General features: G+C 36.5%; 1 protein-coding gene and 1 long non-coding RNA gene across 8 annotated transcripts in view; both read left to right on the top strand.

The window, feature by feature from the left end:
• The window catches only part of arid4b (AT-rich interaction domain 4B), a 171713-nt gene that overhangs the window by 5964 nt on the left and 145380 nt on the right, over positions 1-20369 (top strand). For all 7 annotated transcript variants that reach the window (XM_053679560.1, XM_053679559.1, XM_053679558.1 and 4 more), the window contains exons 3-4: positions 16779-16889; positions 18576-18641. In XM_053679560.1, the coding sequence (XP_053535535.1) occupies positions 16779-16889; positions 18576-18641 (177 nt within the window). The remainder of the gene's footprint in view (positions 1-16778; positions 16890-18575; positions 18642-20369) is intronic.
• LOC124627717 (uncharacterized) lies at positions 1635-8688 on the top strand. Its single transcript, XR_006982233.2, has 2 exons — positions 1635-7719; positions 8447-8688. It is a non-coding gene; the product is annotated as an uncharacterized LOC124627717 (long non-coding RNA).

The following is a 20369-nucleotide window of genomic DNA, read 5'->3' as shown; positions in this document are numbered from 1 at the left end:
CTGGGATGGCCATGGCAGGACCTTGATTTTGTAGTCAGTAAACCATTTTTGTGTTTATTTTGATGTATGTTTTGGATCATTGTCCTGCTAGAAGATCCAACTATGGCCCATTTTAAGCTTTCTTGGAGAGACAGTGAGGTTTTCATTTAATATCAGTTCATATTTTATATTCCATGATACCACGTATCCTAACAAAATGTCCAGGTCGTCTGGCAGAAAACAGCCCCAAAACATTAAAGAGCCACCACCATATTTAACTGTAGACAGGAGGTACTTTTCCATATGGCTACCTCTCTGTGTGAGCGAAAACCATATCTAGTGTTTATTACCAAAAACCTCTATTTTGGTTTCATCTGACCATAGAACCTGGTCCCATTTGAATTTCCAGTAGTGTCTGGCAAACTGAAGACACTTGACTTTGTTTTTGGATGAGAGTAGATGCTTTTTTTTTTCTTGAAACTCTTCCAAATAAATTCTGTTGATGAAGGTGATGTAGGTGGTTCGGATTGTAGTTTTGGAGACTTTCTGACATCAAGATGCATCTAACATCTGCAATTCTTCAGCTGTGATCCTTGGAGATTTTTTTGGCTACTCGAATCATCCATCCTTTTTACAATGCATTGAGACAGTGTAGACACATGTCCAATTCCAGGTTTATTCATAACATTCACAGTTTCCTGGAACTTTTTCATTATTGCCCTGAAGGTGGAAATGGGCATTTTCAATGCTTGTGCTATTTTCTTATAACCACTTCCCATTTATAAATGGGAATATACTACAAATATAGTTTTCTTATGAATTCATATGGGTGCCAGTAATTGTTGCACACCTATATTTAACAGATTTTCTTTTGGATAAACCTGTTTTGTGTTTGCAATTGTTTGATATCCATGAGATCAGAGTATTTTTCTGGTTTATCTTTTGAACACAAGATCAAAAGGTTAAACAATAAAGACAAATTTTCCCAGCCTTCTTTGCTCCACTAAAATTTCATGCCAATATTAGTGGAGGGCACTGTATTAGCTGTAATTATACTCATTGTAAAATTTAAATCATATAATTTGTAGATGCATGTGTTCTCTGTTGAGCAGCAGTGGAGATATTTATTGAATTGTTGTATAATGAGCCCCCGCTCATGTTTTGGAAGCAAAAACATTTTATGCCTAGCTAGCTAGGCTAGCACATCTTACTGTTTATGAAGCACAGACATGGGAGTCAGACACATCAGAGAAAGATGTTTTGTTGCCCTGTGTAAAGTCAGACAACACAGGCTGGTTCATATAGGTCTACAAAATATTCTAAAAGAAACCCATATAACAAGAGACAGCACAATTTATTTTAGTCATTCTTAAAGCTGAAGACACTACATTTTTCAGACATATGAATTGTCCTACCTCATAGCCATCATGTAGGATGCAATCTACTGGAGTTTCCAGGTACTATTGTCAATCATCCCAAGCCAAGGGGTTACAACACCATCTAGGACTGCTTGATTTAAAACTGAAGATGTACAACTATGAAGACTTTATAAAAAAAAAAAAATATATATATATATATATATATATATATATATATATATATATATATATATATATATATAATATATTTTTTTTTGGTGCTACTATTTTGAAATGTTACAGGTAATAGTGTAAAAAACATACAAAAATCAACACCTACATTTAAACATGGAGCATATGTGCTTTTTTAGTCTTTCTTGCTATCCTGACATGCTTCACTAGCTTATTGATTCAGATCTAAAAATGGACAAATTTCTCTGTCCATCTACTTTTTCCTTGACAACACTGAGTGACCCATACTCAGTGGAACAGTAGAAGTCAAATAAATAGAAAATTCAGCAAAATATCTATTAGGGGTCAAGCCCGTTGTTGTTGTTGTTGTTAGGGGACAAGCCAAGGATGGCCCTTCTTCGTCGCCGTCTTCTTCTTCTTCACTTTTTTAGATGTTGCGGCCATCCAATTCAAAATTACCTTATTTATTTTTATTAAAATTATGCATTTACTCAATTTAAACTAGGGATGAAATGGTTACTGGTTTCACGATAAATTTCCTTGATTTAGTATTACTGTGTCATAATGACATTATCATTAATACTGTGCACAATTATCGTGATTTGTAACACTCACGGTAAATGCTGTCCACACACACCCAGCATGGGTCTGACATGCAACATTATTTTTTGAGCATGAAAATTAAAAACTGAACGCATCTGCTCAATTCAACATGAGCCGAATGAGTCATTTCATTTATCATGTGAGGCAAGCTGACTGACAAGATAAGCGATTAATATAAGCGATTTTGTCATTGTATTGTTTTATTGTTGTGTTTTTCATTAAGAATAATAATGAACCCACCATTAAAGCAATTGCCGCCCCTGAATTGCTGCTAATTCGATAGTGAAATGCGCATGGCTGCACGAGCATTCATACTTGATTTAAAAGTGATGGTGGAAAGACTGGCATAAAGTTGGCTTGATGTTGGACGTTCAATATTCGCAAATTAAGGGATCGCCTCTAAAGTTACATATGACATTGGTACACACATTTCTAACTCCAATAGCATTTGAAGAGAATGACTTTGTCATAAAACCAACTGAAATTGTTCAGCTATAATGTGTAGGTGACTGCTATAACGCACACTTTTTATTTTTTTTTATTTATTTTTTTTATATTCAATAAAATAAACGATCAGATATATGTAATAAATTGTGATGTTTTTATACTGTATGAATTCGTACATAAAATGTACCATATTTTAAAGCTCAACAGCATTTGAAGAGAATGACTTCGTTACAAAACCACTTTGGAGGTTGGAAATTCTCCTGAGCGCTCTAACAGCCTTCCACCTTGTTCACTAACTGAACTAAATGATTATTACTATAAAAACGCAAAACGACAGTGGGGGGCGGTGCTGCGGTGGGCAAGTGAGGTAATCGGTGTGCAGCCGAACACAGACACTGATTATCGCAGCAAGCCTAGTGACAACCATCTATCACTTTATAGTCAAATATAAAACCTGTTTAAATGACTTCAATGTGTATATCAGTGCTTTTTATACATTTTCAGCATATTTTAACAATACCGTAATACTGATAACTGTGATAGTTTTGGTCACGATAATGTGCTATGAAATTTTCATACCATTACATCTCTAGTTTAAACATTTGATATGTTTTCTGTGTTCTATTGTGAGTAACGTGAGGTTTGATATTTGCAAATCATTGCATCCTGTATTTATTTACATTTTACACAGCATCCCAACTTTTTTAGTATTGGGCTTGTGTTAAATACCACAAAGAGGATTGTAACCTGCAGACTTTACAAAGTGGAGCTTGAGTAGCAAAGAAACATGACACTGATGCACGAGCACAAACTTGTTTATATCTAAAATGCTCCACGGTGTGCAAGGGGTTGGGCATATTGGTGTGAGTTGCTTAAGTTTTAGTTTAATTCAAGTTTATTGTCATTATATGCTGTATTTGCATGCTTGCAGTGTAAATTCTGTTGTTGATTATAACAGGAGTGATCTATTTGTAACAAGGCTGAGTTGCTCACCCCTTGCAAAGTAGACGCGGTGATAAAACAGTGGTAGCACAAGTACGATCTGTAATATCAAAGTAAACATAAGGCAGAGTTTTTATTATTCAGTTTGGATTGTAGTTAAATTCAGTGTTTTTTAATTTTTTTTGGTGCATTCATTTAAAAAAAAAAAAAAAAAAATTTATAAATAAATACTTATACCCCCATGGGGACCTGGGATAGAATAGGTCCCCAGCACCCCCTTGCTGATCGTAAGAGGCGACAAATGGGGCAACTTGTTTGCTGTGAGTTGCAACCCGTTACTGTGGAGGAAGAGGTCCTGTGGCCACACCAGGTCCAACACAGTGGACCTTTGGCTCAGACTTCACCAAGATGGGCGGTTGGACAGGCCCGGTATAATCGATGGGCTAGTCAAGTCTTGTCCTGGAGGGTGTTGGCGTAGGGTCAATCGGGTAATATGACCTTATAGTTCTCTGTTCGAGTATATCCCCCTGTATCCTTGGTACATCCCCTTGTTTGGCTCCAAGGCGGTTGGGTGAGCTACACAGAAGCACATAAAATGGTTGACAAATCACCACCCTTTAATTCAAGGAAATCATATGCATTTGTGGTAAACCCACCATGAGCACCACCGAGAATCAGACAGATTTACCTTGAGTGAATAACGAAAAACCACAACAAATAATAATAATAAAAAATAATAATAAAAAAAGCTCTACTCCATCTAAAAAGAAGATTCAAAGCACCCAATGACAAATGATTGCAAAACAGTTTCAAGCTACTGAAGATCAGAGTACATCAGCTGAACATAATCAAAGCTCAAGAGGGAAGAAGACACAACATAGTGCAAAAACTATCAAATATAAATCAAGAAAAGAGACCTCAAAAGACGTAACAACCAAAGGATTTTTAATAACAGAAAACACAATTTCTCATAGTTGTAGCCTATCTCCAAAATGCATAAGCAAAGGGCATGTACTACTTCTACCTACCTGATTATGAGCTACAGTACATTCGGAAAGTATTCACAGCTCTTCACTTTTTCCACATTTTGATATGTTACTGCTTTATTCCAAAACGGATTAAATTCATTATTTTCCTCAAAATACTACAAAACAATACCCCATAATGACAACATGAAAGAAGATTGTTTGAAATCTTTGCAAATTTTTTTTTTTTTTTTTATAAATGTTCAGAAGTATTCACTCAAAACTGAGCCTTTGCTCAAAACTTTGTTGAAGCAGCTTTGGCAACAATTACAGCCCGAAGTCTTTTTGAGTAAGATGCTACAAGCTTGGCACACCTATTTCTGGGAAGTTTCTCCCATTCTTCTTTGCAGGACCTCTCAAGCTCCATCAGGGTGGATGGGGAGCGTTGGTGCACAGCCATTTTCGGATCTCTCCAGAGATGTTCAATCGGGTTCAAGTCTGGGCTCTGGCTGGGCACTCAAGGACATTCACAGAGTAGGGATGATATTTGCCAGGTGATGAGTGGTGCCTGGTTTCCTCCAGACATGACTCTTGCCATTCAGGCCAAAGAGTTCAATCTTTGTTTCATCATGGTCTGAGAGTCCTTCAGGTGCCTTTTGGCAAACTCCAGATGGGCTGTCATGTGCCTTTTACTGAGGAGTGGCTTCCGTCTGGCCACTCAACCATACAGGCCTGATTGGTGGAGTGCTGCAGAGATAGTTGTTCTTCTGGAAGGTTCTCCTCTCTCCACAGAGACATGCTTGAGCTCTGTCAGAGTGACCATCTGGTTTTTGGTCACCTCCCTGACTAAGGCCCTTTTCCCCCGATCGCTCAGTTTGGCCGGGCGGCCAGCTCTAGGAAGAGTCCTGGTGGTTCCAAACTTCTTCCATTTATGGATGATGGAGGCCACTGTGCTCATTGGGACCTTCAATGGCGCAGAAATGTTTCTGTACCCTTCCACAGATTTGTGCCTTCATCCAACCCTGTCTCGCAGGTCTACAGGCAATTCCTTGGACTTCATGGCTTGGTTTGTGCTCTGACATGCATTGTTAACTGTGGGACCTTGTATAGACAGTGTGCACCTTTCCAAATCATGTCAAATCAACTGAATTTACCACAGGTGGACTCCAATCAAGTTGTAGAAACATCTCAAGGATGATCCGTGAAAACCGGATGCACTTGAGCTCAATTTTGAATGTCATGGCAAAGGCTGTGAATACTTATGTACATGTGCTTTTTTTTTTTGTTTGTTTGTTTTTTATTTTTAATACATTTTGCAAAGATTTCAAACAAACTTCTTTCACTTTGTCATTATGGGGTATTGTTTGTAGAATTTTTAGAAAAATAATTAATTTAATCCATACTAGGAAAAGGCTATAATGTACCAAAATGTGGAAAAAGTGAAGCGCTGTGAATACTTTACGGTTGCACTGTACATCATCCAGTGGAGCTGTCTTGGGATAGAAGTAATTCTGCAAAAATAACAGCACTTAACAGCTGTCTTAACCCTACTGCCTTTTGTCTTCAAGAGACTCATCTGGCTCAATAGCCGTTTCTTTTTAAAAAAAAAAAAAAAAGGCTACATAACATTTAATGTGCCTGGCCGAAATGTACAACGCCCACCAGGTGGATGAGCCATTTTGGTAAGGAGTGACAAAGTTATATCCCAATAGGTACAAATCTGCAAGCTGTTGCCCTCCATAAAGCTTATTACCTTGTGCTCAATTTACATACTCCCTGATGCTTCTGTAGCATAATGTGACCTGGACAATCTGGCTAACCAGTTGTCACTCCCATACCTGCTCATGGGCGATTTTAACAGTCACAGTTCTTTGTGGGGAGGCAGCCATACAAATTGAAAGGGGAAACAAATCGAGGCATTCATTTATAATAATGATTTGTGCTTACTAAATGATTGCTTCTACACTACACCCAGGACATGGAATTTATTCTGCTATAGATCTTACTATGTGAGCCTGAATACTACTTGATTTCTATTGGAAAGTATGAGATGACCTATGTGTGAGTGACCACTTCCCTGTGATAGTAAAGTTTACTGAAGTGGAATTACAACAAAGAACCCCAAGATGGCTATTAATTAAAGCTAATTGGTACTCCTTTCAGTCACTCTGCCATAAGAAGTTCAGTATTCAAGCCCGAGGAATTCAAGAACCTATCAAGAGTTTCACTGACGTTCTCACTGGTCTAGCGGAAGAATCAGTTCTAAAAACATCAGCAAAGCCAAATTGTAGAACTAACCCATGGTTTGATGAAAATTGCAAAAAAAGCTATTGGAGATGGGGGGGGATACAGAAAGGACTTTTAACAAAGATCCCACAATGGAAAATCTAATCAGATTGAAAATCAGCAGAGCAAAAGCACAAAAAATTATTAATGAAGCAAAGAGACAGAGCTGGAAAAGATATGTTTTAAGTCTAACCTCACAAACGCCAACAAAGAAAATATGGGACATGATCCGAAAGATGGAGGGCAAGGAAGGCAGAACCCAAATACAACTCCTCAAGAATCGAGGCTCTCTACTAACCACAAAAAAGAAATAGCTGACAAGTTAGCAGAGACACATGAGAGAAATTCTTCAGTGGAGAACTGCCGTCCTGAGTTCCAAATGATACGGACACAACCTCCTTTCAGTTAACATGAAACCATATAACCAGCCTTTTACAGTGGAGGAACTCTTAAAAGCCGTAATCTGCCCTAACGATACTGCTGATACTACAAAATTCATTACCAGGATTTAAAACAATTACCCCCAAAGCATTCTATCAGTCCTCTTGGACAGCTTTAACACTATCTGGAAGTCAGGAGATGTACCATCCTACTATAAAGAGGCAATAAATCATACCTAGGTCTGGAATAATGCGTCGACGTAATTGATTACATTGACTATGTAAATTCGTCTATTCGCCGGGAGTGCGTCCATGTGTCACGCTGTTTGCATTCATTCCTAATGTTGGCAGCTTCAGCTCCGGGCATGCTGATAATCAGGCATTATGCCAAACATGCAGAACTCTATCAAAAGTGTGGGGGTTTTTAAAAGAGAGACTGAATAAAATGGTGCTCTGCACACTGTGTAAAACTGAAATGGCATTCCACAGTAGCACAATGGCTATACATGAACATCTCAAAAGAAAACATCCTGGGGCTCTAAGATCTCAAAATGACGAGACAACAACGTAAGTATCTGAACTATTACAGTAAGTTTTCACACAACATTAGAACACAGGCTGTATTTTGTGCTTTATATGTCTGCGTTCATACAGCATTTCATTTTTTATAAGCTGCTGTGTAGTGTACGAAACTAACTTCTCTTTTGTGGATATGTGCACAAATATGTCAGATGACTGTCTTGTCAGGAATTCTTGCCATGCATTTCTTTAAATCACAGCAGCATAATGAACCTGCTGTGGTCTGTTTATTAAATAACAGAGGAAAGCAAGATAATCATTCACTGCCCTAACTTTAGCTTTAATAAGAATCATTGTATATTTAAGTAATATACTTTAAAATAGTGTTTTACTGTTTACCTTTTGATTACGTAATTTTTTTTTGGATTTCTAGTTAAATTTTTGTTGTATTGTTTCCTACCTGAAAAACATTGTTTTTCATTTAATCTTTGAAACATTCTCTATGGTTATAATACTGTTGCGACTTCAAGCATGTGTTCAAGCAGCTAGTTTAATCTGCTGAATGGACAAAACATTTCAGGACTCGCACCTGTAAGCAATTGCTGTTGTCAGTCTCAAACAGTAATTGTGAACGCAGCCGTAGTAAACACCTTTCCTAATGAGGCCTGCACTGCATGAATCTTAACTTTTGTGATAATAGTCATCATTGGTTAAAAGTTCATACAAAGATTTCATGTTGAAATATGTCACTGATATTTTATGTTTTGTCTCTCAGGAAGAGGCAAAGCTGTGTCAGATTTTGTTCATAAAAAGGAATCCACTGTATGCGCCCTCCACATGGCCGCTGGGCTTACTGATGGCATTCTCAACATGACTGTCAAGGAAAGACTCCTTTCTACTGTGGACGGTCAGGGCTTCAGTGAGCCCTGGATGAGGCTTTATTTTTTTATGTTGGAAATTTTTATTTGTATATTTGTTTAATTGAGAGAATATTTGAATAAAATGTTGACATATTAATGGCAGAAGTCAATATTTTTTTTTATTGGTAAATTAACCAAAGGATTAATTGACTACCCAAAAAGTAACTACCATAAAAATAAAAAAGTGTAATCGGAAAAATAATCGTTAGATTAATCGACTAATGGGGGGGGAGATGCATATATAAGATTAGTAACTGGGCAATATAAAACGGATTTAAATTCACTCAAACAAAGACCGTACGTACTATATGCACTTCCGTCTTCTGCAATCTCTGTACTTGGACCCAGAACTCTTTATGGAAGGACTCTTTATGACCTATTAAGGTCATAAAAAAAAAAAAAAAGTTTTTAGGGCCCACTTTCGACAGCAAACTATCTTTCATCCCACACATGAAATCATTAAGAAAGAGATGCCTTAAAACAATCGATATTACAAGATTATTGTTTAAATTAGATGGGGTGCAAACCGTACTTTTTTGCATCTCTACTAGAGCTGCAACAACTAATTGATAAAATCGATTATGAAAATCATTGTCAACGAATCTCATTAGTGAATAGTTGGTCTGCGCGCGGCACGGGGTGCATTTACTCACTACGTTATTTCTATTCCGAAAACATTCTTCAGTGAGTAAATATTAAAGTTGTGTCCCAAATGACGTACTATACACATAGTATGCATAGTGTTCTCTACCGTCTAGTGTATGAATTTTAGAAAGGTAATATCATCTCAAATAGAACCCTAGCAGTTTTTTTTACTAACCAGTATAAATTGGTGGTGCATGACATCATACGCACATACTCTGACGCCGCTAGCTTTAGCAGATTCACCGACAGTGACCCTTCAGTTTATTGTTTGTCAACGTTACCTTTTATTTCCAACATGACCTCAGTCACCATCAGACGGAGGAGTAATCGTCACGTGACTGAGGAAGAAAGTCCTCTAAGGCAGGGGTGCATTTTGTATTAAACACAGCGGAGATCAGTGATGTACGAGCACAAATGTGTTTATATCCAAAATGCTCCACTGTGTGCAAAGTCTTGGGGAAACTGGTGCAAGTTGCTTAAAAGGTTTAATTTAATTTAAGGTTATTGTCATATGTTGTGTTTGCACGCTTGCATTAAATTCTGTCGTCTATTATAACGAAAATGCGGTGATACACAGTGGGAGCGCGAGTAAGATCTGTTATGTCTAATTAAAACACTACGATCAAAAGTAAACAAGTAAAACAACATGCCTAAAGGCAGTGAGTAACAGAAACCACAAGGTGCAGTGAAAGTGAGTTTTTATTGTTAATTTAGGACTGTAGTTTAATTCGCTGCTGTTTGTGCATCCATAAAAAATAATGAATAAATACTAACATATATATATATATATATATATATATATATATATATATATATATATATATATATATATATATATATATATGTATGTATGTATGTATGTATATATATATATATATATATATGTATGTATGTATGTATGTATGTATATATGTATGTATATATATATGTGTATATGTATATAATGTGTGTGTGTGTGTGTGTGTATATGTATATGTGTGTGTGTGTGTGTGTGTGTGTATGTATATATATATATATATATATATATATATATATATATATATATATATATATGTATGTATGTATGTATGTATGTATGTATATGTGTGTGTGTGTGTTAGTATTTATGCATTTTTTTAAAAAAAATTTAAATTTTTTTTTTTTTAATGGATGCACAAAAATCACCGAATTAAACTACAGTCCTAAATTAATAATATATATTTTGTTGTGTGTATTGGGTTTTCAGACTTATAAACTTCAGACTAAAACTTTACCCAACTGTTTGTCCAATTATATATTTGTAACACTCAGTCTGTGGATTTGTTCTTAAATAAACAAAAAAGGTACTGAAAGTCTGCCCCTCTCCCCATCTGATCAATCGAAATAAATAAATAATAGGCCAATGAATCCAACTAATAAACAGTTATGAGAATAATAGTTAGTTGCAGCCCTAGTCTCTACAGAATGCTGGCCCGATCCAGATGGACTATGGAAGTGTAGTGTACGGTGTTGCCAAGAAATACTAAATCAAAACATTGGATACAGTACACCACCTAGGATTAAAACTTTCCCTTGGAGCTTTCAGGACCAGTTCAAAGCTTCATCGAAGCAAGGGAACCATCGCTTCAAAATAAACGCTTGAAACTGGCCCTGCACTATGCAGTCAAGCTAAAGGCAGTCCAAAATAATCCAGCTCATTCTACAGTTTTCCACTTTCAATATCTACAACTGTATGAAGCCAGACCTACGTACATTAGTCCGTTTGGAATCCACATAAAACCCTATCTAGAGAACAGTGATATTAACTTGGACATCCTAGCACAGACACTTACATGCCCTATACCACCCTGGAACATACACCATAATGGATCTGACCAAACATGACAAGACGGTGACCCACCCAAATGAATATAAGCAGCAGTTCTTATAAGATGATGTTTCCCACTTCATAAACCCGTATATACAGACGGAACTAGGAGGGACAATTGTGTGTCTGCAGCAGTAGCGTTTGGGAAAACAGTGATTCGTATTCTTGGACAAAGTTAAATTTTTCCTGTGCTTTGCTCCTAGCCTTAGAGCAGATTGAGACCATAGAAAAAAAGGCACTTTTTAATCTGTACAGAATCGAAATCTTCCTTCCAAGCACTCAAATCCTTAAAGACCGAGCATTGCATAATGGCCAGCATCCTAACTAAAGTGGATTCTTTACAGAGACAAAATTTTAACATCCTTTTTGGCTGGATACCAGGCCATATGGGGCTGTCTGGCAACAACAAGCGGTCATTGCTCCTAAGGATGCCCTCTAATTGAGAATTACAGAATTTCAAATTCCACCATCAGATCTTAAACCAATAATAAACTCGTACATCTCATAAAAGTGCCAAATGGAATGGGACTAGTGCATTCATAACAAACTACATGAAATCAACCCTGTTATAAATGAAAGACAATTCTTTAAAGAAGACCTATTATAAATCTTTTTACAAAATGTAATATAAGCCTCAGGTGTCCACAGACTGTGTCCGTGAAGTTTCAGCTCAGAAAACCCCACAGATAAGAAACGATGGCACCGAGCATGGCAGCCGTGTTGCGACCACCGAACAAACACTGCAGTTTTTGTTTGTTTTGTCACTTATTCTTGTGTTTTTCATTCTGGACATTGTCTGCCTCATTGTCTACAACAGACAAACACTTTTTGATATTGGTTGCTATATCGCTCATTGGAAACCAGACTTCCTCCACACTGATAACCTGTTTACTGGGATAACATCGGAAACCTTTGTTTGCACTGCCTGGCCATGACCTCGGAAGTGAAAAAGGGGAACGACAGCCCGTGTCCTCGTCAGATTACGATGCCATACTAACTGACCCCTGCTCCCCATCATTTTACTAGCGAACATCCAGTCTCTGGACAACAAACTTTGTGAACCAAGGGTGTGACTGTCCTTCCAACCGGAGTCATAGGACTGCTGCATTATGTGTCTCACAGAAACTTGGATGTCTGTTGAGGTTTCAGACTCTGCTACCGAGCCAGAAGGGTTCTCTGTGCATAGCGGGGACAGAGCTAAAGCTCTTTCAGGGAAAAGTAAGAGGAGGAGATGTATGCTTTACGATTAACAACACATGGTGTGATCAGAGAAACATTCACTTTATGGCGTCTTCTTGCTCCCCCGATCTGGAATACCTCACGCTGCTCTGTCGATCATTCTGGCTACCAAGGGAATTCGCATTTGTTATCATAACAGCTGTGTACATTCCCCCACAAGCCAATATAGGCCTGGCACTCAAGGAACTGTACGGAAACATAAGCAGGCTGGAGACCGTGTATCCTGAGGCTGCGTTAATTGGATTTTAACAAAGCCAACTTAAGGACCTTAACACCCAGATACTTTCAGCATTTTACATGCAACACGTGAAGAGAACAGTTTTGGACAATTGCTACTCTCCATTCTGAAATGGTTACAAATCCCTCCCCCAACCACCTTTCAGAAAATCTGTTTACTCATCTATTCTACTTCTGCCTGCTTACAGGCAGAAACTGAAACAGGAAGCACCCACCCTCAGAACGATCCAGTGCTGGTCGGACCAATCGGATTCTGTACTTCAAGACTGTTTTGATCATGTCGGCTGGGAGATATTCTGGTCCTCCTCTGATGATATCTGTAGAGTGTGAGTGTGAGTGTGTGTTAATATTACTAAAATAATTGCTCCATGCATACTTGTAGTATGTATTGGTATATCACTGCACGTTTTATATATCATGTATACAGTATCACTTGCATCTGTCTGTGTTGTGTAATGTGTACTGTGCTATGTTACTGCACATTTATATATTCTACTTTGTATATTCAGACCATTATTCTGTACATTATGTGAATTGTATTCTGTAATTCTATAGTTTGCTATATATTATAAAGTCCTGTATTTAATGTTGTATTATGTGTGCTGTGTACTCTGTTATCATGTTGAGTGTTCTTACTGTGTTGCATGTAGAGCTGCAATGCCTGGAACTTGCACCCAAGCTGTTCACACTTCATTTCACTATGAAATGTTGTAGTGACAATAAAAGTGAGTTCAGTGGAGTTAGGATCGTTTATTATACCATGCTGTAAATGCCCCTTTTTGGGTGGAAGCAAAAACATGCTGTTTTGCTTTGTCTCTTTAATGCAAATGAGCTGCTGCTCCCTGCCCCCTTTCCGGAAGAGGGCTCTACCTTTACAGCTCCTGCTTCAGAAAATACAGTGGATGTGCCTTTACAGTTCGTGCTTTGTGCTTCTGATACTAAACTGATTCACACAAAACGTACACAGTTTTCAAAATATATAATAAAGATAGTAAATAAAAATATATAAATTCATTCTAAATAAATCTGTAATAAAATGCATAATAAAGGGGTGGTTATGAATTATATAGACAGTAAGTGTTTTCGGGTAAAAAAAAAAAAAATTTAAACTATGACATAGCTCTGGTTTCCTTGAATACAATCAGAGACAATGGTAACTATAGCCGCATTACATGTGGAATCTGCTAACAGTCTCTTTCATATAGGTGATTTGCAAACATTCACAAAATATGAAGTGTGATACTTGTGTCTTCTGGATATAAAGTTGGATCAGGACTGATCCATCCTTGAGAATCAAATTTTTAGCAAATCCTGCTTTGTATTGCTTTGACCCTGGTTCACAAAGCAGTCTGGTGTAAAATGATTCGCACAAGCATACACAAATTTAACTATTTTTTGGGCACATTTCCATGAAGACGCTCATAAAAATATACATATAAAAATATTTTATTTTTAGAGCCAAAACCGAACACAAAGCTGAGACATTCTTCTAATCACTTTAGCTGCTCCAACACACAGAACATGGCAGACTGTGTGCAGTTCACTCAGTGGAGGATCTATGCTAATAGGGCAGAGTCCATCACCAGTCATGGGCGGAGCCTGTTCTAATGTGAAGGCACATTAGAGAGAAAACGAAAGTGACTCAGTGCCTACACACATTTGTGTTCAAACACCATGTAAAAATACATTTTGCGTAATAGGTCTCCTTTAATTTCCCTTTTGAATCCAGACAAAATCAGACCATATACACAAGATTCCGTATTGGACATTCAAGACTTACACATGCTTTGCAGTGGTGAAGAACCTCCAACATGTGATGTAAAACAAGAGTGACTATATACTAATGGATAAATATATACTAATGGACTGTCCTGCTCTTAACAATACTAGACATTGCTTTTACTCAGAAAATATGTATTTTATGTCTTCCAAAATATCTTTTCAATATTCTTATTGAATATTAAAGTGAAGACCCTTGTATAGCTGATGCTGTTGACAATGCTGAAATGTGAGATTTTATTGTTGTAATGCTTTATGAATGACTGGAAAGCTCCGCATTACCTACCTTGATCTTGCCATGAAAATTACCACTGATGCTGGCATAGCATTAAAGGGACAATAAACAAATAAATACTTAAGATTATATATATATATATATATATATATATATATATATATATATATATATATATATATATATATATATATATATATATATTTATATTTATATATATATATATATATATATATATGTATATGTATATATATATTATATCTGAGTGTGTGTATTTATATATATTTTATATATATGTTTCATTTTATATTTATTTATTTATTTATTAGAGATGCACCGATGTATCGGCCAGTAATCGGTATCGGCCAATAGTCTAAAAACATCCGATGATCAGGGCCAAATATATCCTGTCAATCAAAAGAGGACAGGAAAGCACATCAAATTCGTGCTGTGTGTAAAGATGATGTCTCTTATGTGGATGACGTCTCTTGTGTCACCCAATTACTTTGAATTGGGTGACAATGATTACAAAACTGCAGTTTTGTAAGCTCTGCACTACTAAAATTTTACACCGCATGCTGCAGCAGAGCAGAAATACTGCGTATTTTTTTCGGCGTGCATGTTAACGAATGAGTGCTTTTACACCGGACGCTGCAGCAGTGAAGCAGGAGTTTCGGCGTCTACACTAATTTTTTTTTGCCGAGCTGGTCGAGCTGAATTAATGCGCCAGTACACTGATTAAAGATTTAAATGAATTTGAGTTGGAAAAAAGTATATATCGCACAGAAAAAGTATATTTGTAGAGTAGTATATTTCATATCTAGTTAATGTTAATATATAAAAAAGTTTATTATATTTTACCAGTTTGATGTCAGTGATGAAGTAGAAATGCTTTTGTTTGTGGTTTTTAAGAATTCAGTCAATGTTAATATAAATTGATAACATCCAATAAGTTAAGAAATCTTACTTTAATCTTCAGAATTTAGTTAATGTGTTAATGTAAATTATAGTAATGTGTTTTCTGTTTATGAGACCAATTACTGTGAAACAGTAAAGTTTTTATTTGCATTTCTTTCAGAATTGTGGAATTAATTATTATTAATTTAAAAGAAGGCATAAAAGGCAGAAACACCAAACTATCGGTATCTGTATCGGCCGATATCACTCTGAATAATAGGTTATCGGTATCAGCTGAGAAAGTTAGCATCGGTGTATCTCTTTTATATGTGTGTGTGTGTGTGTATTTATATATATATATATATATATATATATATATATATATATATATATATATATATATATATATATATATATATATATATATATATAAAATATATATATATATATATATATATATATATATATATATATATAAAATATATATATATATATATATATATATATATATATATATATATATAATATATATTTGTAACACTCAGTTTGTGGATTTTATTTTAAATAAAACAAAAAAATGGTATTGAAAGTGTTTTCATTAATCGATAAAATAATGGCTGATTAATTGATTAGGAAAATAATCCTTAGTTGCAGCCCTACCCAAGATACAATTTGTGACACCTTTCACTAATTTTAATGAAACCACTCACTAATACTGTACTGCATGCTCAGGTCTGCCACCCTTAAAGATACTGTTTAAATGCCATAACATCTTAAACAGAAAACTCAAGGAGTTCATTGCTAGCAACACACACACACACAAGCAACCAACATAACAGAGCTAAATAAAATGTTCAATTAAATTTTATTTGTATAACGCTTTTAACAATGGACATTGTCACAAAGCAGCTTTACAGAAATATAGAAATTACAGATATAAATTTAAAATCTATAAATTTGTCTCTATGTTCCCTATGTCCCGTGATGTCCCTGATTGCTTAATCTATTATAAAGCTGGGACACTGTAGTTGCAAGTTAAACTGGGGTCCTTTAAGCGGCATTTCATTATGTTTCATTATTAAAGCTGCCATTAGCCACTAGTAGCCACAGTTGTCTGTTTGAACAGTTTCACACAAAGATTCACAAGGATCATTCCCTGGATCGTGAATCATGTTGACGTTATTCATATTTTTACACACAAAATTTGATATGTGGATTCCTCACAGTGGAGCTGTTTTAATGTCTTATTTTAATCTGTATTATATTATTACAATATTTATTATATTTATTGTTATCTTTTTAACCCTAGACTATAGAGGAACCTGCATACCTGACTGTTGGCACTGATGTGAGTGCCAAGTACCGAGGGGCTTTCTGTGAGGCCAAGATCAAGACTGCCAAGAAACTTGTCAAGGCCAAGGTAAGCCATTACTTTGAAAAACATGGCTGAAATATATGAGGGGTGAAAGTTACAAAAATTAGTTTTTATCAAAGTTGATTTAATAAAAATGCACATGAAGTCATATAAGCAACAAACAGCAGCTTAAATTCAAAGATAATTTGATGAAAATAGTGATTTTATCAGCATTTATCATTCACACCATAAACCTACCATCACACAACTACATTCAGGTGATTTAAGAGATGTTTGTTTATAAACCTACATCCATACATATAAAGGTTTCCTTAGGTTAACTTACCTGCTGTTACGTAACCCATGTAGTTTTTCCGCTCTTTCGAGCACTGATGTTAGATCTGCTTAGATCTTAGATCTTTGATTCAGATGCTTTAAAACCTTTATCTCACTAACATTAATAAATAATTTGTCAATTGCCTCACTCTGTCTTTTTTTTCTCTTTCTCTCCTTTACCCACATATTCCCATGCAGTGTCCATTCCTTTTCCTTTCTATTTACATATTTCTTATCTTTCCCAATCCTTCACTTTTATAAGGGTTAATGGAATTGTGGGAATGGAAATTTCAGCCTTATAATGTCACGATCTCGCCGGCAGATGGCTCTGCGGCGCTCACGTGCACGGTCAGCTGGAGAGCGCGTCCACGTGCTTGAAGTGTGCATGGATGATAAGACTTTGTTTACAATGGACATGTGCACTTGTTTTGGTTTCTATTCTGTCCCTGCCCTGTTATTGGCAGAGGTGCGAGGGTGTGTTTTGAAGTGTTACCAACTGTCAGCAATTAAGTTAATTGTGACTGGTTATTTAAACCCCTCGCGTTGCTGCGCACGTTGCTCGGTATTAGAGACTAATAGAGACTGAAAGGTGTAATGACGCCACGCGGTAAACTTTCCATGTCTTGTCTAGTTTCTTGTTCCTAGTTTCATGCCATAGTTAAATGCGAGTTTCATGTCATAGTTAAGTGCGAGTTTCATGTCATAGTTAAATGCGAGTTTCATGTTATAGGTAAATGAGAGTTTCATGTCATAGTTATTCGAGAGTTGCATGTTATTCTTAAACGAGAGTTTCATGTCATAGTTAAATGCGAGTTTCATGTCATAGTTAAATGCGAGTTTCATGTCATAGTTAAATGCGAGTTTCATGTCATAGTTAAACGCAAGTTTCATGTCATTGTAAAACGAGAGTTTCATGACATAGTTAAACGTGAGTGTCATGTCTTTGTTAAACGATGGTTTCAGGCTGTAGTTAAACGAGAGTTTCTTGTCATAGTCTTGTTCTAAGTTTTGTGTTTCCTGCCTCATTTCAAGGTAATTGATAGATGTTTAAGTTAGTTAAATGTGGTAGTGTTTCCACACCCTGTTTAAGTTCATGTTTCTTGTTTCAGCTCTAGTTTTATGTTTAGACCTTGTTTCCTGCCTCATAGTATCTTGACTTTAGTGTATAAATAAAGACTTTACTCCTGCGCTTATTTCCTGTCCAAGTCTTGTATCGTAACATATAATGGAAAAATGTTTGCCTTATAGCATGTTACGCATTTGTTGTAGTCAGAGTATGGACAAGCTGTGTCCTTACCAACACTATTAAAATTTTAAAATGTTTTTATCATACAATAAAAAACTAATTTAGTAATATTGCTGTTCTAAATTTAGATATAAAACAACATGCCTTTTTTTATTTTTATTTTTTTACAGGTGACCTTCAAACCAGACTTGTCCACTGCTGAAGTGCATGATGAGCACATTAGAGGAAATCTAAAGGTAAGAAATTATGTTAGAAAGTCTGAAAGATACCATATTTTTAGTGCAGTAATGATATGTAGTAGTAGTAGTAGTAATAATAATACATCTATTTATTTATTATTAGTGAATGGTCTTTAGAAACACTACAAACATGACATGGGGAGCTAGGATTCAAGACTACTAACAGAACGCTAGGAACATTATTTGAAGACCGTTAGACCTGGGAAACCTAGTGCAGAGCTGTGATATATTACATGCAGGAATTCACAAAGCAAACAGGGAAAAAAGCACACTAACTAATGTAATTATAATGAGGAAGACTCTGGGGCAAGGTTAGGATCCATGTGCAGGAGCTTTATTGCAAATATCCACAATCCAAAATGGAGTTGAAATGTCCTGGGCTGACATGACCAAGCACTGATTCCAGGCTGGTGGACAGGAAACAAAAAAAGAGTTCAATAACAGGCCTCTGTGATAAACAGGCTGATTTTCCTTTGTCTGCCTTTCTCTCAGTCCTATAGAAACCCTAAGTGGCCATGCCTTATTATTTTCTTTATTTTCTTTTCTTTTCTTGTGATCTCAACATATCACAAGACATAAAAGTGGTTTTCTCCTGATCATGACTTAATTTTTCTGTGTACTTGAAATAACATTTTTATTGTCCTGGAGGCAGGAAAAACTTGGCGCAATCCCATAGCATCATGGATGAACAGATTATGTTTTTTACTTTGATCAGGGACTCAAGCTGAAATACCTCTGTGTCTGTCAATGATCGACAACGTCCACATTAGTGTCCGACACTTGAGAAGGGGACACCCCTCTCTGCTAATGCAGAAATAAAGTCCATCTCTACAGCTTGCAATTACAAAATTTATGATGGGGAAGAAGCCAGCATGCATGCAACACCAGTCCCATTCACGAGGCACGATATTTGCTCTTTGATGCTGAAAATTTTAATTGGCAGGCAGAGGTATGTTTTATTTATTTTATTTTACTGCCTTTTAAAAACTGTAGTTCTTGAACAATTATACTTCTCTCCAAAAGCATTTTCTGGATGGCAATCTGGAAAATATTGTGTGATGGGTGACGGAGGTGATTTTGTGAGCTTTACTCAGGTACTGTGACTGGTAGATATCCTGTAGGGCTTGGAATGTGCTGCTAATGATGGGTTCTGCTGTTCTCACCACTATCTGGAGAGCTTAGAGGTTATGGGTGGAGCAGCTGCCATACCATATAGTTATGCACCCAGTCAAGCTCTCTGTGGTACAGTGGCAGAAACTGGTGAGGATTTTACAGTTCAGTCTAAAGTTCTTCAGCTTATGCAGGAAATATTCTCTTGTGAGCAGACCATATCATCTCTCTGAGAATGGGCTATGTGGGGTCATAAGTGAGGTGGAAGTTCTTTCCACAGAAGCTCTGCTGATCCTAAATTCCGAGAGGTTGTTGTCATGCCACCATTGTGACACACCTCTGATCTCTATGTAGGCTGTCTCTTCTCTGTTTGTGATGAGGCCCAGGATGATTGTGTCAACAGCAAACTTGAAAATGATATTAGAGCTGTGTTTGGCAGAGCAGTCATACGTGAACAAGAAATACAAGAGGGTACTATGGTACATAGGGTACAACATCCCTATCTGGCACCTGTGTCCAGTCAGGGTGGAGGAGATCAAGTTACTGATTCTCACCACTTGGGGTCTGCCCATCAGTAAGTTAATAGAGAAAGCACTTTGAACTTGTATTCATTAT

The sequence above is a fragment of the Ictalurus punctatus genome, chromosome 3, assembly GCF_001660625.3.
Source record: "Ictalurus punctatus breed USDA103 chromosome 3, Coco_2.0, whole genome shotgun sequence".
NCBI lineage: Eukaryota > Metazoa > Chordata > Actinopteri > Siluriformes > Ictaluridae > Ictalurus > Ictalurus punctatus.
The sequence above is the reverse complement of the archived record's forward strand: the minus strand, read 5'-3'. Positions and strand labels throughout refer to the sequence as shown.